Source organism: Oncorhynchus keta, chromosome 26 (genome assembly GCF_023373465.1).
Source record: "Oncorhynchus keta strain PuntledgeMale-10-30-2019 chromosome 26, Oket_V2, whole genome shotgun sequence".
Lineage (NCBI taxonomy): Eukaryota > Metazoa > Chordata > Actinopteri > Salmoniformes > Salmonidae > Oncorhynchus > Oncorhynchus keta.
This window is the reverse complement of record NC_068446.1, coordinates 38677929-38699049: the sequence shown is the minus strand read 5'-3', so window position 1 is coordinate 38699049 and position 21121 is coordinate 38677929. Positions and strand designations below refer to the sequence as shown.

General features: G+C 47.6%; 1 protein-coding gene across 1 annotated transcript in view; it reads right to left on the bottom strand.

The window, feature by feature from the left end:
- The window catches only part of LOC118359364 (DENN domain-containing protein 5B-like), a 39480-nt gene extending 25107 nt beyond the window's left edge, over positions 1-14373 (bottom strand). The window contains exons 1-4 of the mRNA XM_035737911.1: positions 14038-14373; positions 3777-3886; positions 1801-2515; positions 1064-1248 (exon numbers count right to left, since the gene is read on the bottom strand). Of these exons, the coding sequence (XP_035593804.1) occupies positions 1064-1248; positions 1801-2515; positions 3777-3886; positions 14038-14149 (1122 nt within the window). The 5' untranslated portion in view covers positions 14150-14373. The remainder of the gene's footprint in view (positions 1-1063; positions 1249-1800; positions 2516-3776; positions 3887-14037) is intronic.
- Positions 14374-21121: the final 6748 nt, after the last annotated feature.

Sequence of the window (21121 nt, the reverse complement as noted above, 5' to 3'; positions counted from 1 at the left end):
ATGGTGGCCCCCCCGACCTCGCAGTATGGTGGCCCCCCCGACCTCGCAGTATGGTGACCCCCCGACCTCGCAGTATGGTGACCCCCACCACCACCTCGCAGTATGGTGACCCCCCACCACCTCGCAGTATGGTGACCCCCACCTCGCAGTATGGTGACCCCCCTCCCCCCACCTCGCAGTATGGTGACCCAATTCACTATGACAAAATCTGAGAACGTTCCACTGTGATGCATCAGCTAAATTCCATGAAAACAAATCTGTGCCGTTTAAAAAGCCTCGTCTTCGGGTAAGGATACAGAAAAAAAATGTATTCCATCCTGCTGGAAGGATGGAACTACAAGGAGAGGGTTGTATAGAAATACATTTACAATAGGACACGCTCTAGATGTGTTCTGCCATCTGCACTGCTACCTACCATGTTACCCTTATCCTCTCAAGCACACCCAGAAATAAAAATGGGCAATTCTTAAACCCTGTTAATTATTCACATTGTCCGATTTCTCTGGAAATGTGAAGCCAGGTGCCTGCCTTCCTCCCACCGTCGCCCACGGCTCAGCACTCTCCTTCTACTGGTGTATTTATGGGACAACTCTACCACTTCAAAGAAAACTCCTTGAGTTCTATCCTAAATGGCATCCTATTCCCCTACATAAAGCCCTATGGGTCCTGGTCAAAAGTAGTGCACTATATAGGGAATAGGACCTCATTTGGGATGCACAACCCTAGCAAAACGCTTATACAGCATGGTGTGATTTGGGGATTTGGGGAGAAGTGTAGGAGATCGCCTGAGGAGATGTGTGAATCTCTATATTTCGTCAGCACCAGAGAGCAGGGGGATATTAATATGCAACCAGAATAGGATTAATTTGTACAGGCACTGCAAGAATGTAGCAAATGTTACAGCGCTCTTTAACCGTCCGTTGTTACAGCGCTCTTTAACCGTCCGTTACAGCGCTCTTTAACCGTCCGTTACAGCGCTCTTTAACCGTCCGTTACAGCGCTCTTTAACCGTCCGTTACAGCGCTCTTTAACCGTCCGTTACAATTCCATTCTAATACTGTACCTCATTGGACAGCTCCAGAGTGGAGCGTTGGGCGCCGTCCCTCTGGATACCCATGAGGAAGGGCACTGGTGCATCCAGGAGGTGGTGCAGGGGAGCGGGCAGGATGGGCAGGTAGATATGCTGCCACTGGAACGGGAACAGCAGGGTGGTGATGCCCTCTGCCACAGTCATCAACCGCTGGTAGTCTGAAGACAGAGAGATGGAAAGACGGAGGGAATTGGACCGCAGGTGTACTAATGTGTTGTATTGTTGTTAAGTTGTTGTCGTCAACCTTTTGATAGTATGGGAGACCGAGACGGAGATTTTAAATTGTTGCTGATTTGAGGAATTTGACCCTGGTGGTACTCATATCATTGATACATGTGTTGCATTGTTGTGGTGAAGTTTTAGTTACGATTAGGTTGTGGTCTGAATCTCAAAAGTGTGCACTCATACAGTCACCACCATGGACTAGTGTTGGGTTGCCAAACCCCAGTCCTCCAGCACCCCGAACAGCACATGTTGTTGTAGCCCCAGACAAACTCACCTGAGGGCATGAGGGCTTGATTATTAGTTGAATCAGGGGAGTTTGTCTGGGGCTACAACAACGTGTGCTGTTCGGGGTACAACTCCAGTACCGATCTAATACTTTAAAGTGCATGATGGGAATTGAACATGTTTAGAGTGAAGGTTAGAAGGGAAAATAAACTTAGGTTGTTGATCTTTCAGCAAACGCTGCCTGGTCCTTTGGTCCTCACCTTGTGAGTAAAGCAGGATCTGGGTCTCCAGCAGCACAGAGGTGAGCAGTCTCACCAGATTCTCCACCCCCAGCAGAGAGAAGGCCTCTCCCAGTGGGTAGTCCCCCAGCGGGAGCTCCTCTGGGCCGGGCTGCTGGCACACGATGGGCCCCTGGACCCCGTGGAACCGGAGCGACCGACCAGGCGGCGGCGCGGGCACCTCATACAGGATGTTGTGGATGTAGCTCTCTAGGGGCAGCGGCGGGGCGGCATGCGATGTCACCGCCTGGTGCAGCTGGGACAGGAAGTGGCGGGCGGCGAGGAGGAAGGGGAGGGGCGTCAGGAGGCAGAGGGCCTTGGAGACATACAGGGTGTCCCGGGCCGGCTGGAAGGAACCCACTGTGCAGCCTAAACAAGCGATCAGGGGACGCTCTGCCAGGGAAGCAGCATCCGACTCGTCCAGGCTGCTCACCAGAGAGTCCATGCTGGATGTGGAGGGGGAGGAGGCGGAGGAGGTAGAGCGAGATGAAGAAGAGGTGGTGTGATGCTCGACGTGGTGCATCTGATGGAGGGTCTGCATCGCCGCGGTGATCTGGGCGCTCGTCACCTCCTCGTAGTACACGTGCACAAAGCCGTAGGAGTGTGTGCCGTCATCCCGAGCGACCGTGAAGGAGTGGAAGCGGGAGTCGCGGCTGTCCGTCTGACTACGGAATGACAAGCCTCGTGGCATGCAGAGCTGGGGAAAGAGAGAGAGATGAGGATGGAGTATCGAGAGAGATGGAGACAGAGACAAAGGGAGGAGGAGACAGAGGGGAAGGGTGATATGGGAGGAAAAAAACATTTAAGATGAGTGAGAGGAAGGAGGATGAAGAGGTGGTGGGGGAGAGATATGGACAGAAGAGATGGGATGTTTTAGAGGACATAGCAGAGGAACAAAGGAGAAAAGGTAGAGAGCGGTAGGAGGTGAAGAGGAAAAATACAGAAAGAATGACAGTGTCAACTGCCTTCAATAACATGTTCTTTTATCAAACACACAAGGAATTATGGACAGGGATGAGGGGTCAAATCATTCTGAAGAGACTCCAGTCTGACAAATAAAATTGAAGACTAGTGGGGGGGGTTTAAAGAAAGAGGGCCCTTATTTGCCTCCGTCTCAGGCACTACATCACAGTACTTGAGGTGTCACTACAGACACGATTTCGATCCCGGACTGTCACAGCCGGCCGCGAAAGGGAGACCCATGAGCCGACACACAAGTTGTGTAAAAGTCGTTAAAATAAAGGACAAAGGGGTCTTGTTTGTGGAGAGTCAGAGCTGAGTGTGGCTCCATGAAAAGGTGCTCTATCCATCTGTTAAAGTACTTCAGTGTCTGTGCTCACAACAGCTTCATGAAAAACTAACATTTGTTTATTGGTTCATTTAAAATTAGATGCTGTCGAGTTCCTGCCTAGTGCTTTCATTATCCAGACAAGAATGTTCCATTAAAACAACTTATTTTATTATTGAAATGCCATACATCTTGAAAGAAACTAATGTCTCAAAAATGCTTCTTAAAAATTATAACACTTGAAACAGAAAATATTCTCATTTGCATAAAAGAGAAATGCATTGTGGTACTGAAGAACAAAACAAAGGGATATCACAGCAGTTCCAAACAATCAGCTTTTTGTTTATTACTTTCAATTGGTTCAATTACTAATTTACACTGACAGATTTACGACAACATCGTTAAACCCCAAAAACGTACATTAACAAAACAATAGTGCACAAACCGATAAAGTCCCCGATTCTGTAACAGAATGTCCACAATAAGCTGCACTGTAATTTAACATGACACACGTTGTAATGAATGCAATACATGAAGCTGTTTTCACATGGACACATTACAACCATCTCTAGAAAGGGCTAAAACAGTCTAAATAACATAAAAATAATGACTTAACCCTCTTCTCTGTATATATATGTTCTCTAAACGTATCGTAGCTCCACTGTCTTACCATGTTGACTACATCTCTGTTGAAGGGACTCCTGTCTGTGCTCTCAGGGTAGTGGGCCAGAACCTTGGACCTGAAGGACCTCCGGATGGGGCTCTGCTCAAAGCTCTCACCTAGCAAAGAGATGAGAGAAGACAGACAGATGTTGAAATAGAGAGGGGGAGGGTAGAGACAATGAAAGAGTCAGCGTTGCAATACTGGCACAGACAAAATCAGAGGGACAAGTGACCTTCATCTTCTTAGTAAGGGGACATGGTGGAGAACACTGTGGTTACCAGACAGGGTTAGGATTTAATATCAGAGACAGCACAACGTTTACCCTTCATTTGACACCAGCGAAAAACCATGTGTGTTTAATCCCTTTATTGAGCGAGAGGTGAGATTGTAGAGGGTCGAGACAGAAGCAGAGACCAGAGCAGGATCTTAAGGTAGCCCGCTAGACATTTTCAGACAGGGCTAGTAGAAAATGTGGTCCTACTGTGAAGATGGGAAGCCCTGGGAGACCCAGATCACAACCACCCCAGCAGAGCTTCCACAGCAGCTGCTGCACCCGCCATCCCCTCACGCCGCACCCGCCATCCCCTCACGCCACACCCGCCATCCCCTCACGCCACACCCGCCATCCCCTCACGCCACACCCGCCATCCCCTCACGCTGAAAATGAGTATTGGTTGTAGAAGCAGGAGCAATGCACAGAATGGATCCCAAATTAACGGTTTACAGTACATGCTGAACCTGGGGTCTGATAAAAAAATAAAATAAAAAGATTATCCTTGGTTTGGCACTGAAGAGAAGGAAATAATTCCTTTAAAAAAATTAGAGGCCATTTGAGTGAGTCACCAGTGACAGCACTTCCTCTGACCTTGATGTATTACCTTGTCTGCCTGATGCATCTCCTGCCTCTCACTGTCCCCTGCGTCAGCTGCCTGATCCACTTACATAGAGCTGTCTGTCTGTCTGTCTGTCATATATATATATATATATATATATCCTTGTGGGTACCAGAAAAGTCCCCACTGGGAAAGTAAAACAAGAAATTGTACCAAGTGGGGACATTTCCCATGTCCCAAAGACAAAGGCTATTTTAGGCTTACAATTAGGGGTTAGGAAAAATAGTATTTTAAATTTAAATAAGATGTTAGGTCCCCACAAGGATAGTAAAGCATAGCCTGTGTATGTAAGACATGTAAGACACAGGGAAGTACACTCACTACCTCATTTAAAGCATCACAGTCACTCTCCTTCCCTTGAGTGCACCACTCTTCACAATACTACTCTGCCTGGCATTTGCGCACACACACACACACACACACACACACACACACACACTGCTCAAAAACACATCTTGTAATCTAATGCTTTGACGCATATACACTTATCCAGCCAGATTCCAGCATTCCACCTGCTTCTCCGATGACGCACGGAAAGCCGAGAACAGTAAGGATACCGAAGGCAAGAGACGGAGCAAAACTGAGAATTGCTTTGCTTTGAATCAGGCTGGTGGGTGGGTAGTAATGAAGGTTGGGCTTTGCATCAGGCTGGTGGGTGGGTAGTAATGAAGATTGGGCTTTGCATCAGGCTGGTGGGTGGGTAGTAATGAAGGTTGGGCTTTGCATCAGGCTGGTGGGTGGGTAGTAATGAAGGTTGGGCTTTGCATCAGGCTGGTGGGTGGGTAGTAATGAAGGTTGGGCTTTGCGTCAGGCTGGTGGGTGGGTAGTAATGAAGGTTGGGCTTTGCGTCAGGCTGGTGGGTGGGTAGTAATGAAGGTTGGGCTTTGCGTCAGGCTGGTGGGTGGGTAGTAATGAAGGTTGGGCTTTGCGTCAGGCTGGTGGGTGGGTAGTAATGAAGGTTGGGCTTTGCGTCAGGCTGGTGGGTGGGTAGTAATGAAGGTTGGGCTTTGCATCAGGCTGGTGGGTGGGTAGTAATGAAGGTTGGGCTTTGAATCAGGCTGGTGGGTGGGTAGTAATGAAGGTTGGGCTTTTCATCAGGCTGGTGGGTGGGTAGTAATGAAAGTTGGGCTTTGCATCAGGCTGGTGGGTGGGTAGTAATGAAGGTTGGGCTTTGCATCAGGCTGGTGGGTGGGTAGTAATGAAGGTTGGGCTTTGAATTAGGCTGGTGGGTGGGTAGTAATGAAGGTTGGGCTTTGAATCAGGCTGGTGGGTGGGTAGTAATGAAGGTTGGGCTTTGCATCAGGCTGGTGGGTGGGTAGTAATAAAGGTTGGGCTTTGAATCAGGCTGGTGGGTGGGTAGTAATGAAGGTTGGGTGCTAGGAAGAAGAGAAATAAACATCCTAAAATGCAGGACTACCTGAAATTGTCCAAAAAGACACGCTTGTATTCGCTGTCCATTGCATAACAATCTGCTACTGTGTGTGCACTACTGAATAAGACTCTGGTGGGTGGGTTGTGCCCATGCAATGTTATGAGAACAGGGCAGCCATGTAGGATATCAGTATGATAAGGAAGGGATTCAGAGCTGGTATTAAAAACGACACCATCTTGCCGAGTGTTGTACCGTTACCGATTCTCTATTTGATTTTAAATCAAGGGACACGGCATGCAGATATGTGATGAGTCATCAGTGTGGTCTTTGTGTTTATCTACCAGGCCTTGATCTTCCTCAGGGCCTCGTCGTCAAGAAGAGAACGATGTCTGGTTGCCATGGTAGCCATCTCCACTGGCATTACGGTTATCATGGCCTTGAAGAAGCCAGTCATCAGCTGATGCAATTAGTTGGGTGAACACACACACAGTGTGAAAGCTATTTAACCCAAACCATGCCTGGGATTGTTATTTGGGTTTCACTGCTCAGTGCTCATGTGGACTCGCTGAACCGGTTCTTCTCATGCCTTACCGTGAAAACACAAGCACTGGAAATTAATACTTTCCAGAGTGTTGTGTCAGAGATGGAAGTCAAATAGCTGGAAGTCCCCGTCACCCAGACACTGCGACGTCCCCCAGACACTGCGACGTCACCCAGACACTGCGACGTCACCCAGACACTGCGACGTCACCCAGACACTGCGACGTCACCCAGACACTGCGACGTCACCAGTCACCCAGACACTGCGACGTCCCCCAGACACTGCGACGTCACCCAGACACTGCGACGTCACCCAGACACTGCGACGTCACCCAGACACTGCGACGTCACCCAGACACTGCAACGTCACCAGTCACCCAGACACTGCAACGTCACCAGTCACTGCAACGTCACCAGTCACCCAGACACTGCAACGTCACCAGTCACCCAGACACTGCAACGTCACCAGTCACCCAGACACTGCAACGTCACCAGTCACCCAGACACTGCAACGTCACCAGTCACCCAGACACTGCAACGTCACCAGTCACCCAGACACTGCAACGTCACCAGTCACCCAGACACTGCAACGTCACCAGACACCCAGACACTGCAACGTCACCAGTCACCCAGACACTGCAACGTCACCAGTCACCCAGACACTGCAACGTCACCAGTCACCCAGACACTGCAACGTCACCAGTCACCCAGACACTGCAACGTCACCAGACACTGCAACGTCACCAGTCACTGCAACGTCACCAGTCACTGCAACGTCACCAGTCACTGCAACGTCACCAGTCACTGCAACGTCACCAGTCACTGCAACGTCACCAGTCACCCAGACACTGCAACGTCACCAGTCACCCAGACACTGCAACGTCACCAGTCACCCAGACACTGCAACGGCCCCCAGACACTGCAACGGCCCCCAGACACTGCAACGGCCCCCAGACACTGCAACGGCCCCCAGACACTGCAACGTCCCAGGCCCCCAGACACTGCAACGGCCCCCAGACACTGCACGGAATCTCAACACCACAGGATCCCACTCCAGCATGGCTGGATTTCTCAAGGGGCGTTTAGTCAGAGTCACGACAGTACTCAGCCTCAGTAAGAGGACCATGTTACGCCACATAATAATAATAAATAATAATAATAATAATAATAACATATTACCATTTCATTATCAAACTGGAGGCTTTTTCAGTAGGCACAATTACAGAACAAAACTAAAATGGGAAGGCAGTAACAGACCTTGTCCAATAAAAAAAAAATGGCTCAACTTGGTTTGTTGAGAAACATTTTAACATTTTGTTATGGTGTGCTCTAATGAATATTGCTGATTGATCACAGGATGACATCTGGTTTTCATTGGTCTAATAGATGTCATGTTTGAAGATTCCAAACGCATACAATTTCATAGGATCCTAGTAGGCTTACTGACTGTTAAACACCCAATTCTCATACAGGAGCTATACAGACAGGAGGGATCGGACACCTAAAGACGATGAAACAGCGGACATATTTGAACGTATGATTAACAGTCATGCGCAGCTTTTCATCCTCCAAACGGACAGATAGAGACAGGGATGACTGGATGAGTGAGAAGATTTCATCCTTGCCTAACTCAATTGCTCCAACACGTTCAATTCATCATACCCTTGGATGGGCAGATGAGGAGGAGGAGGAGAACGAGAGAGATGGAGGTGGGTTGAGAGATGAAACAACACGAATGAGCAGACACGGTCTCTCATTCAATGAGCAGACACTGCCTCAATTACAAGATCCTCCTACGTCTGTCTCCTGGTTGAATAAATGTATCAGATGTGGTTTGCCGAACTATGCTTTCTCAAATTATATATCTAACCTTGCCCCCAGACTGGAAGACTTGTGTGAAGGCTTTCGCACAGAGGGATAACACATTCTTGAGAAAGGAGGACTCGGGTTTGATCATTGATTTGTTCCAGAAGCAACCAAGAGTTCACAAGATAAATGTTAGTCACCAGCCTTTCATATTCAGTTGCATGGAACATAGCCTAAATCGGACTTCAGTCCATCCTTGTCTTCCTGTTTGCGACATTTCAGCATCCCTGACCATCCCACTGTGGTTCCCGTCTGACACCGATGTCATTCCCTGCGAGAGTCACCCGTCCGTTTGGAGCCGGGAGCTGAAACCATGGCGACCCGGCATTCCAGCCGGGAACATCATGTGAAATGTGATTAGGGCTGCAGAAACAGAGGCATCTATTGAGGGGCCAACAACAGAAGATTGTTTCTTTCAAGTCACTCTCCAATTACAAAACACACATGAAAATAAGGCATCTCTCAAAAAAAACATTCACCATCGACAGATATGCAGACACACACACACCCCTCAAAGCAACACATCTATCTGCAGACACACACACCCCTCAAAGCAACACATCTATCTGCAGACACACACACCCCTCAAAGCAACACATCCATCTACCGACACACACAAATCCATGAAAGGCAGTGCTGCCTTGCTGCAGCAGAGATTAGTATGACCTGATGTTACATAAGCAGACAGGTGAAGGCCAGATCCACTAGCAGCAGCAACCCCCCCATCCTTTCCTTTTCACTGACAAACCTGATAAGGTGATCCTCAGCAGGGGGTGTTGTGAATGTGAGGGGGGTGTAAGGGTAGGGTTTTTCACATCCTGACACAAACACCAGGCTAGATAGGATGTATGACGACAGTCTTGGAGGGTTACATGTGTCCGGTTACCACCCCACCATGTTCCCTGGATGCTCAGTCCCCTGTCCTTCTCCCCCACCTCCATAAAGAATATAGGATGTGACTGTGTGTTCTGTGAATTTCACAACGACAGAGAGCCAGTAGGAAGATGGTGCAGATTGTTCTATTCTGAATAACGCATTCCTTGCCTCTTCCTCACTTGGGACTTGAGAGAATCCAGTATACCAGAGCTTGCAATATACAATTTACACACCACAGGGATTCTTTCCCAGCCCCCTCCCTTTGTGCATGACAAGTAATTTTTCCAACAATTGTTTACAGATTATTTCACTGCATTACAATTCCAGTGGGTCAGAAGTTAATAATAATAATAATAATAAATGCCATTTAGCAGACGCTTTTATCCAAAGCGACTTACAGTCATGTGTGCATACATTCTACGTATGGGTGGTCCCGGGAATCGAACCCACTACCCTGGCGTTACAAGCGCCATGCTCTACCAACTGAGCTACAGTAGTAGACTCAAGTTATACATACACTAAGTTGACTCCGCCTTTAAACAGCTTGGAAAATTCCATAAAATTATGTCATGGTTTTAGAAGCTTCTGATAGGCTAATTGACATCATTTGGAGGTGTACCTGTGGATGTATTTTAAGGCCTACCTTCAAACTCAGTGCCTCTTCGCTTGACATCATGGGAATATCACAAAGAAATAAGCCAAAATTGTAGACCTCCACAAATCTGGTTCATCCTTGGAAGCAATTTCCAAACACCTGAAGGTATCACGTTCATCTGTACAAACACTAGTAGGCAAGTATAAACACCATGGGACCACGCAGCTGTCATAGCGCTTAGGAAGGAGACGAGTTCTGTCTCCTAGCAATTAACGTACTTTGGTGCGAAAAATGCAAATCAATCCCAGAACAACCAGCAAAGGACCTTGTGAAGATGCTGAAGAAAACAGGGGAAAAAGTCTATATCCACATTAAAACGTGTCCTATATCGACATAACCTGAAAGGCCGCTCAGCAAGGAAGAAGCCACTGCTCCAAAATCGCCATAAAAAGCCAGACTACGGTTTGCAACTGCACATGTGGACAAAGATTGTACTTTTTGGAGAAATGTCCTCTGGTCTGATGAAATAAAAATCGAACTGTTTGGCCATAATGACCATCGTTATGTTTGGAGGGAAAAGGGGGATGCTTGCAAGCCGAAGAACACCATCCCAACCGTGAAGCACGGGGGTTGCAGCATCATGTTGTGGGGGTGATTTTCTACAGGAGAGACTGGTGCACTTCACAAAATATATGGCATTATGAGGAAGTAAAATTATGTGGCGACATTGAAGCAACATCTCAAGGCATCAGTCAGGAAGTTAAAGCTTGGTCGCAAATGGGTCCTCCAAATGGACAATGACCCCAAGCATTGTCCACTTCCAAAGTTGTGGCAAAATGGCTTAAGGACAACAAAGTCAAGGTATTGGAGTGGCCTTCACAAAGCCCTGACTTCAATCCTATAGAAAATCTGTGGTTAGAACTGAAAAAGTGTGTGCGAGCAAAGAGGCCTACAAACCTGACTTAGTTACACCAGCTGTCATTAGGAACGGGCCAAAATTCACCCAACTTATTGTGGGAAGCGTGTGGAAGGCTACCCAAAATGTTTGACCCAAGTTAAACAATTTAAAGGCAATACACTCAATTAGTATTTGGTAGCATGTAAACTTCTGACCCACTGGGAATGTGATGAAAGAAATAAAAGCTGAAATGAATCATTCTAATACTATTCTGACAATTCACATCCTTAAAATAAAGTGGTGATCCTAACTAACCTAAGACAGGGAATTTTTACTAGAGTTAAAATGTCAGGAATTGTGAAAAACTGAGTTTAAATGTATTCGGCTAAGGTGTATGTAAACTTCTGACTTCAACTGTACATACATACATAATCTCATATTTGGAATGAGAAAGGAGGATTCAAGAAAGCTACACTGAAGACGATTTTCTAAAAGCAGTGGGTGACTGATTACCTAACGATCAACTGCTAGGGGAGAACAAATGGTGGCGATTCAACATTTAAAAGAAAATTAGGATTTAACAGAAAAATATGACTGCCGATATTCTGGTCAGCCGACAGGAAGGCCAACCACTGCTTTAGGCATTCATCTTCGCGGTAAGTCTTTTCTCTTAGAGATAATGTCATGAGAGTCTAGCCATATAGCTCCTGATGTGACCACTCCCCCCAGGTTAGAGCGCACCACCGCAGCGTCACTGTGGTTGACTGTCATGGTCACCATGGCAATCCGATACCCTCCACCACTGCATCCAGGAGACCAGACCAGAAGAGGCTCCGACAACCACAAAGGAGTTGGCTACAGAAGAAACGAACTGGCAGCCAGGGGAGTGTTCCCTACATTGGGTGGTGTTCACTACATAGGGTGGTGTTCACTACATAGGGTGGTGTTCACTACATAGGGTGGTGTTCACTACATAGGGTGGTGTTCACTACATTGGGTGGTGTTCACTACATAGGGTGGTGTTCACTACATAGGGTGGTGTTCACTACATAGGGTGGTGTTCCCTACATAGGGTGGTGTTCCCTACATAGGGTGGTGTTCCCTACATAGGGTGGTGTTCCCTACATAGGGTGGTGTTCCCTACATAGGGTGGTGTTCCCTACATAGGGTGGTGTTCCCTACATAGGGTGGTGTTCCCTACATAGGGTGGTGTTCCCTACATAGGGTGGTGTTCCCTACATAGGGTGGTGTTCCCTACATAGGGTGGTGTTCCCTACATAGGGTGGTGTTCCCTACATAGGGTGGTGTTCCCTACATAGGGGAGTGTTCACTACATAGGGGAGTGTTCACTACATAGGGGAGTGTTCACTACATAGGGGAGTGTTCACTACATAGGGTGGTGTTCACTACATAGGGTGGTGTTCACTACATAGGGTGGTGTTCACTACATAGGGTGGTGTTCACTACATAGGGTGGTGTTCACTACATAGGGTGGTGTTCACTACATAGGGTGGTGTTCACTACATAGGGTGGTGTTCACTACATAGGGTGGTGTTCACTACATTGGGTGGTGTTCACTACATTGGGTGGTGTTCACTACATTGGGTGGTGTTCACTACATTGGGTGGTGTTCACTACATTGGGTGGTGTTCACTACATTGGGTGGTGTTCACTACATTGGGTGGTGTTCACTACATTGGGTGGTGTTCACTACATTGGGTGGTGTTCACTACATTGGGTGGTGTTCACTACATTGGGTGGTGTTCACTACATTGGGTGGTGTTCACTACATTGGGTGGTGTTCACTACATTGGGTGGTGTTCACTACATAGGGTGGTGTTCACTACATAGGGTGGTGTTCACTACATAGGGTGGTGTTCACTACATAGGGTGGTGTTCACTACATAGGGTGGTGTTCACTACATAGGGTGGTGTTCACTACATAGGGTGGTGTTCACTACATTGGGTGGTGTTCACTACATTGGGTGGTGTTCACTACATAGGGTGGTGTTCACTACATTGGGTGGTGTTCACTACATTGGGTGGTGTTCACTACATTGGGTGGGGAGGCAGGGTAGCCTAGTGGTTAGAGTGTTGGACTAGTAACTGGAAGGTTGCAAGTTCAAACCCCTGAGCTGACAAGGTACAAATCTGTCGTTCTGCCCCTGAACAGGCAGTTAATCCACTGTTCCTAGGCCGTCATTGAAAATAACAATTTGTTCTTAACTGGAATCTCCTCCCATCAAATCCTGTGATGCACTTGAGTGCTACTGGGTCATGTTCATTGATTATGACACAAAATGTTTTTTTTTAAATGTTGAGCAACAGGAGAATTTTTTGGGGGGGATAGTACAAGTTAATCTCACTTATTTTCAAATGGTTTTCTTCGGTTACCAGGTAGAACAGAAAACCAGCAGGCTCTGGACCTCGTAGGGCAACTTCAGTCCTGACTGGTGTCACACTTTTACCCCAGCTAATACACCCATCTCCAATAATCTAATGATCTTCAGTTAAAAATGCAATTAGTTCAATTTTAAAAAGCCGTCTTTGCTAGGGATGGGAAAGCGTGACACCAATCCAGAATACCCTGGCCTACATGGTTGGCATCAGCCGTTCTCCTCTAATAACTACACAACCCCATCCCCCAGGGAGTGATGTGGCGAGTGTTCAGACTTTATAATGACAATAAAAACACAAAATATGCTGTAATCATGGATATAGAAATAGGCCAGGCATGGGACGCGCCAGTTCTCGGGGGCAATGCCCCAGTAAACACACCTGACTCCAATAATCAACTAATCATGATCAGTGTATAATTCTCACTGTGTGTGTTAGGAATGGAGAGCATGACACAACCCCGGCCCCGAGGACTGGAGTTGCCCATCAGTCAAAACTGTTAAATGTGAATTGATTGAGAAGGCAATTTTAAGGGATTTCTATATCTGCTCAGCTGTCACGACAATAAACACTCCCTGCTGACCGTCACGGTCTCAGCTGTTTTCCCGAAGTCTCACCGATACTGGATGGATAGGCACCATTGCACTTCTCACCTGACAGCTCGATAAAAAATAAAATAACTCGGACGGTCGCCCAGTCACTTTGATAAATCAATTGAAGACCTTTTGGTGATTTCACCTTCAATTGCGTTGGCAAATTCGGCAGTTAACGCTTTTTGAATGATTATTCTATATTATGTTATAATAGGCTATAAAGAAAACAATACTTACCAGCTAATTCTTCTGGTTCTAGACCAGACTCCGTATCCAATCCACACACCACGAAGTGCTGGGCGAAGCGGCACGAAGCCGAGCCTGTGGCAGAGTTAACCCCGCTCATCATCGGTTTAGATGTGATAGGCTACTCCGTCCGTCTCTATTCCACGCTCTGGATCTCCATAGTGTAGCCTACGCAGGTCAAGCGAGACGTTTCAAACGAACTCCTCGTATTATATTTGGGATGAAATGTGCTCTTCTGTTCTCCGTCCACGGTCGGCAGCCTAGTGTCAGCCCGTTTTTGATTGTGTTGTCGAGGCACAGGGAGCCTATTTTGGGGAGGATCTCAATTGCATTCTCCTTGCGTCCTTTCTCCACGCCTCCTTCTCAAAACCCATTGGATGAGAAAACCAGAGGTTCCTCCCCTCTGACCTTCTCCTCCAATGGGTTTTGAGGAGGAGAGAGGATACGAGTAGGACACTATTGAGATTTTCCCAAAGTGTGATAAAGGGAGGGAAGAGATGGAGGAGGGAAGAGAGGAGGAGAGAGAAGGAGGGGGGGGGAAGAGAGAGAGATTGAGGGGAAGAGAGAGAGAGGGCTGAGGGGGAAGAGAGAGAGAGAGGGAGGGGAAGAAAGAGAGAGAGAGAGCAGGGGTGGAAGAGAGAGCGAGGGAGGGGGAAGAGAGAGGGCGGGAGGGGGAAGAGAGAGAGAGAGGGAGGGGAAGAAAGAGAGAGAGAGAGCAGGGGTGGAAGAGAGAGCGAGGGAGGGGAAGAGAGAGGGAGGGAGGGGAAGAGAGAGAGGGAGGGGGAAGAGAGAGGGAGGGAGGGGGGAAGAGAGGGAGGGGAGGACGGAGGAGAGAGAAGGAGGGGGAGAGAGAGGGAGGAGGGGGAGAGGGAAGGGAGGAGGGGGAGGACGGAGGAGAGAGAAGGAGGGAGGGAGGGAGGGGGAAGAGAGAGAGGGGAAGAGGGAGGGGGAGGAGGGGGAAGAAAGAGGGGGAGGAGGGGGAAGAGAGAGAGGGAGGGGGGAAGAGAGAGGGAGGGAGGGAGGGAAGATAGCGAGAGGGGGAAGAGACAGAGAGAGAGAGAGGGAAGAGAGAGAGGGGGGGTAGGAGGAGGGAGGGTGGAAGAGTAAAAGAGGGGAAGACAGAGAGGGAGGGGAGAGATAGAGAGAGGGAGGAGGGGGAAGAGAGAGAGGGGGAAGAAGTAGAGAGAGGGAGGGGGAAGAGAGAGAGAGCGGGAGGGGAAGAGAGAGAGGGAGAGAGAGGGGGAGGGGGAAGAAGTAGAGAGAGGGAGGGAGAGAGAGAGAGAGAGAGAGAGAGAGAGAGAGAGAGGGGAAAAGAGAGAGGGAGGATGGTTGAAAATGAGAGGGAGGGGAGAGAGAGAGGTGGAAGAAGTAGAGAGAGGGAGGGGAAGAGAGAGAGAGAGGGAGGGAGGGGAAGAGAGAGGGAGGGGAAGAGAGAGAGTGCGGGACGGGGAAGAGAGAGAGCGCGGGACGGGGAAGAGAGAAAGAGGGAGGGGAGAAGAGCGCAAGAGAGGGGAGAAGAGAGAGGGGGTGGGGGAGGGAGGAAAAGAGAGAGAGAGGGAGGGGAAGAGAGAGAGGGGGGAGAGAGAGAGGGGGAAGAGAGAGGGGGGGAGAGAGAGAGAGGGGGGAGAGAGCGAGGGAGGGGAAAGAGAGGGAGGCAGAGAGAGAGGGAGGGAGGGAAGAGAGCGAGAGGGTGGGAAGAGACAGAGAGAGGGGGAAGAGAGAGAGAGAGAGGGGGTATAGAGAGGGAGGGGGAAGAGGAAAAGAGGGAGAGGGAAGAGAGGAGGAGGGGGTTAAGAGAGAGAGAGAGACCCCAAAAGGCCTGTGGTGTTGATGGTATCCTCAATGAAATGATCAAATAACAGACAACAAATTCCAATTGGCTATACTAAAACTCATTAACATCATTCTTAACTCTGGCATCTTCCCCAATATTTAGATCCAAGGACTGATCACCCCAATCCACAAAAGTGGAGACAAATTTGACCCCAATAACTACCGTGGGATATACGTCAACAGCAACCGTGGGAAAGTCCTCTGCATTATCATTAACAGCAGACTCGTACATTTCCTCAATGAAAACAATGTACTGAGCAAATGTCAAATTGGCTTTATTCCAAATTATCGTATGACAGACCATGTATTCACCCTACACACCCTAATTGACAAACAAACAAACAAAACAAAACAAAGGCAAAGTCTTCTCATACTTTGTTGATTTGAAAAAAAGCCTTTGACTCAGTTTGGCATGAGGGTCTCCTATACAAATTGATGAAAAGTGGTGTTGGGGGAAAAACATACGGCATTATAAAATCCATGTACGCAAACAACAAGTGTGCGGGTAAAATAGGCAAAAAAACACACACATTTCTTCCCACAGGGCTGTGGGGTGAGACAGGGATGTAGCTTAAGTCCTACCCTCTTCAACATATATATCAACAAATTGGCGAGGGCACTAGAAAAGTCAGCAGCAGCCGGGCCTCACCCTACTAGAATCTGAAGTCAAATATCTACTGTTTGCTGATGATCTGGTGCTTCTGTCCCCAACCAAGGAGGGCCTACTACAGCAGCACCTAGATCTTCTGCACAGATTCTGCCAGACCTGGGCCGTGACAGTAAATCTCAGTAAGACCGAAATAATGGTGTTCCAAAAAAAGTCCAGTCGCCTGGGCCACAAATCCAAATTCCATCTGGACACCGTTGCCCTAGAGCACAGAAAAAAAGATACATACCGTGGCCTAAACATCAGCAAGGCAAGAAGGGCATTCTATGCCATCAAAAGGAACATACAATTTGACCTACCAATTAGGATCTGGCCAAAAAGACTTGAATAAGTTATAGAACACATTGCCCTTTATGGTTGTGAGGTCTGGGGTCCGCTCACCAACCAAGAATTCATAAAATGTGACAAACACCAAATTAAGACTCTGCATGCAAAAATATCCTCTGTGTACAATGTAAACTCAGCAAAAAAAAAGAAACGTCCCCTTTTCAGGACCCTGTATTTCAAAGTTAATTTGTAAAGATCCAAATAACTTCACAGATCTTTATTGTAAAAGGTTTTAATACTGTTTCTCATGCTTGTTCAATGAACCATCAACAAGTAATGAACATACACCTGTGGAATGGTTGTTAAGACATTAACAGCTTACAGACGGTAGGCAATTAAGGTCGCAGATATGAAAACTTAGGACACTAAAGAGGCCTTTCTACTGACTCTGAAAAACACCAAAAGAAAGATGCCCAGGGTCCCTGCTCATCTGTGTGAACGTGCCTTAGGCATGCTGCAAGGAGGCATGAGGACTGCAGATGTGGGCAGGGCAATAAATTGCAATGTCCTTACTGTGAGATGCCTAAGACAGTGCAACAGGGAGACAGGATGGACAGATGATCGTCCTCGCAGTGGCAGACCACATGTAACAACACCGGCACAGGATCGGTATATCCGAACATCACACCTGCGGGACATGTACAGAATGGCAACAACAACTGCCCGAGTTACACCAGGAATGCACAATCCCTCCATCAGTGCTCAGACTGTCCTCAATAGGCTGAGAGAGGCTGGACTGAGGGCTTGTGGGCCTGTTGTAAGGCAACAACGCCGCCTATGGGCACAAACCCACCGTTGCTGGACCAGACAGGACTGGCAAAAAGTGCTCTTCTCTGTCGATTCGCAGTTGTGTCTCACTAGGGGTGATGGTCGGATTCGCATTTATCATCGAAGGAATGAGCGTTACACTGAGGTCTGTACTCTGGAGTGGGATCAATTTGGAGGTGGAGGGTCCGTCATGGTCTGGGGCTGTGTGTCACAGCATCATCTGACTGAGCTTGTTGTCATTGCAGGCAATCTCAACGCTGTATTTTACAGGGAAGACATCCTCCTCCCTCATGTGGTACCCTTCCTGCAGGCTCATCCTGACATGACCCTCCAGCATGACAATGCCACCAGCTGTACTGCTCGTTCTGTGCGTGATTTCCTGCAAGACAGGAATGTCAGTGTTCTACCATGGCCAGCAAAGAGCCCAGATCTCAATCCCATTGAGCACGTCTGGGATCTGTTGGATCGGAGGATGAGGGCTCGGGCCATTCCACCCCAGAAATGTCCAGGAACTTGCAGGTGCCTTGGTGGAAGAGTGCGGTAACATCTCACAGCAAGAACTGGAAAATCTGATGGAGTCCATGAGGAGGAGATGCACTGCAGTACTTGGAGAAGAGTCCCCTAAGTAAGCTGGTCCTGGGGATCTGTTCACAAACACACCCCACAGAGCCCCAGGACAGAAACTCATTTGGACCCAACCAAATCATGTGAAAACAAAATGATAATTACTTGACACATTGGAAAGAATTAACAAAAAAACAGAGCAAACTAGAATGCTGTTTGGCCCTAAACAGAGAGTACAGAGTGGCAGAATACCTGACCACTGTGACTGACCCAAACTTAAGGAAAGCTTTGACTATGTACAGACTCAGTGGGCATAGCCTTGCTATTGAGAAAGGCCGCCGTTGACAGACCTGGCTCTCCAAAGACAGGCTATGTGCACTCTGCCCACAAAATGAGGTGGAAACTGAGCTGCACTTCCTAACATCCTGCCCAATGTTTGACCATATTAGAGACACATAATTTCTCTCCGATTACACAGATCCACAAAGAATTCGAAAACAAACCTGATTTTGATAAACTCACATATCTACTGGGTGAAATACCACAATGTGCATCACAGCAGCAAGATTTGTGAGCTGTTGCCACAAGAAAAGGTCAATCAGTGAAGAACAAACACCATTGTAAATTCAACCCATATTTATGCTTATTTATTTTCCCTTTTGTACTTTAACCATTTGTACATCGTTACAACACTGTATATATAAAAAAAATATGACATTTGTATGTCTTTATTCTTTTGGAACTTCTGTGAGTGAAATGTTTACTGTTCATTTTTATTGTTTATTTCACTTTTGTATATTATCTACTTCACTTGCTTTGGCAATGTTAACATATGTTTCCCGTACCAATAAAGCTCCTTGAATTGAAAGAGGGAGGGGAGAGAGAGAGAGAGAGAGAGAGAGAGGGGAGGGGAGGGGGAGGAGAGAGGGAGGGAGGGGGAGAGAGAGGGAGGGAGGGAGGGGGAGAGAGAAAAGGAGGGGGAGAGGGGGGAGGGGGAGAAATGGAGGAAGGGGGAGAGAGAAATGGAGGGAGGGAGGTGGAGAGAGAGGGAGGTAAGGAGATGGGGGAGAGGGAGGGGGGAGTGAGAGAGAGCGGGAGGGAGGGAGGGAGGGAGATGGAGAGAGAGGGAGGTAAGGAGATGGGGGAGTGAGAGAGAGAGAGGGAGGGGAGTGAGAGAGAGGGAGGTAAGGAGATGGGGGAGAGGGAGGGGGGAGTGAGAGAGAGAGAGAGAGGGAGGGGGGTGCTTTGAGTAAAACTGTAAGACAGCGTGTTCCAGTTACCTCCAATATACAGCAAATGTGCACAGCCATTGAGTGGGACAACATTCCATAGGCAACAATCAACAGCCTGATCAACTCTATGCAAAGGAGATGTGTCGTACTGCATGAGGAAAATGGTCACACCAGATACTGACTGGTTTTCTGATCCACACCCCTTCCTTTTTTTTAAGGTCTCTGTGACCAACAGATGCATATTTGTATTCCCAGTCATGTGAAATCCATAGATTAGGGCCTAATGCGTTTATATCACTTGGTTGATTTCCTTTTTTGAACCGAAGTACTTGGGTGTACGGGATTTGACTTCAGAAGAGTTACAGCGTTTGTTGAGTGGTGGTGTACTTCCTCCCAGGCCGTTGGCATAGTGCAAGGTTTGATAGGGTTAAAGTAGTGGAATAATGTGATGGGTTTTAATGAGTATAGGGTTAGTTGGTAGGGTAATTCAAATATGTGTATTCAAATTGTATTTATTTAAACATTTTCATGGTTCCCTTTTCCCATTTTGCATCACAAAGTGTAATGGATCTACAATAGTGGCGAAAAGTTTTGAGAATTACACAAATTTGAATTTTCTCAAAGTCTGCTGCCTCAGTTTGTATGGTGGCAATTTGCATATACTCCAGAATGTTATGAAGAGTGATCAGATGAATTGCAATTAATTGCACAATCCCTCTTTGCCATGCAAATGAACTGAATCCCCCCAAAACATTTCCACTGCATTTCAGCCCAGCCACAAAAGGACCAGCTGACATCATGTCAGTGATTCTCTCGTTAACACAGGTGTGAGTGTTGACAAGGACAAGGCTGAAGATCACTCTGTCATGCTGATTGAGTTTGAATAACAGACTGGAAGCTTCAAAAGGAGGGTGGTGCTTGGAATCATTGTTCTTCCTCTGTCAACCATGGTTACCTGCAAGGAAACACATGCCGTCATCATTGCTTTGCACAAAATGGGCTTCACAGGCAAGGATATTGCTGACAGTAAGATTGCACCTAAAATCAACTATTTATCGGATCATCAAGAACTTCAAGGAGAGTGGTTCAATTGTTGTGAAGAAGGCTTCAGGGCGCCCAAGAAAGTCCAGCAAGCGCAAGGACCGTCTCCTAAAGTTGATTCAGCTGTGAGATCATGGCACCACCAGTACAGGAATGGCATCAGGCAGGTGTGAGTGCATCTGCACGCACAATGAGGCAAAGACTTTTGGAGGATGGCCTGGTGTCACGAAGGGCAGCAAAGAAGCCACTTTTCTCCAGGAAAAACATCAGGGACAGACTGATATTCTGCAAAAGGTACAGGGATTGGACTGCTGAGGACTGGGGTAAAGTAATTTTCTTTGATGAATCCCCTTTACGATTGTTTGGGGCATCCAGAAAAAAAGCCTGTCCGGAGAAGACAAGGTGAGCGCTACCATCAGTCCTGTGTCATGCCAACAGTAAAGTATCCTGAGACCATTCATGTGTGGGGATGCTTCTCAGCCAAGGGAGTGGACTCACTCACAATTTTGCCTAAGAACACAGCCATGAATAAAGAATGGTACCAACACATCCTCAGAGAGTAACTTCTCCCAACCATCCTGGAACAGTTTGGTGATGAACAATGCCTTTTTCAGCATGATGGAGCACCTTGCCATAAGGCAAA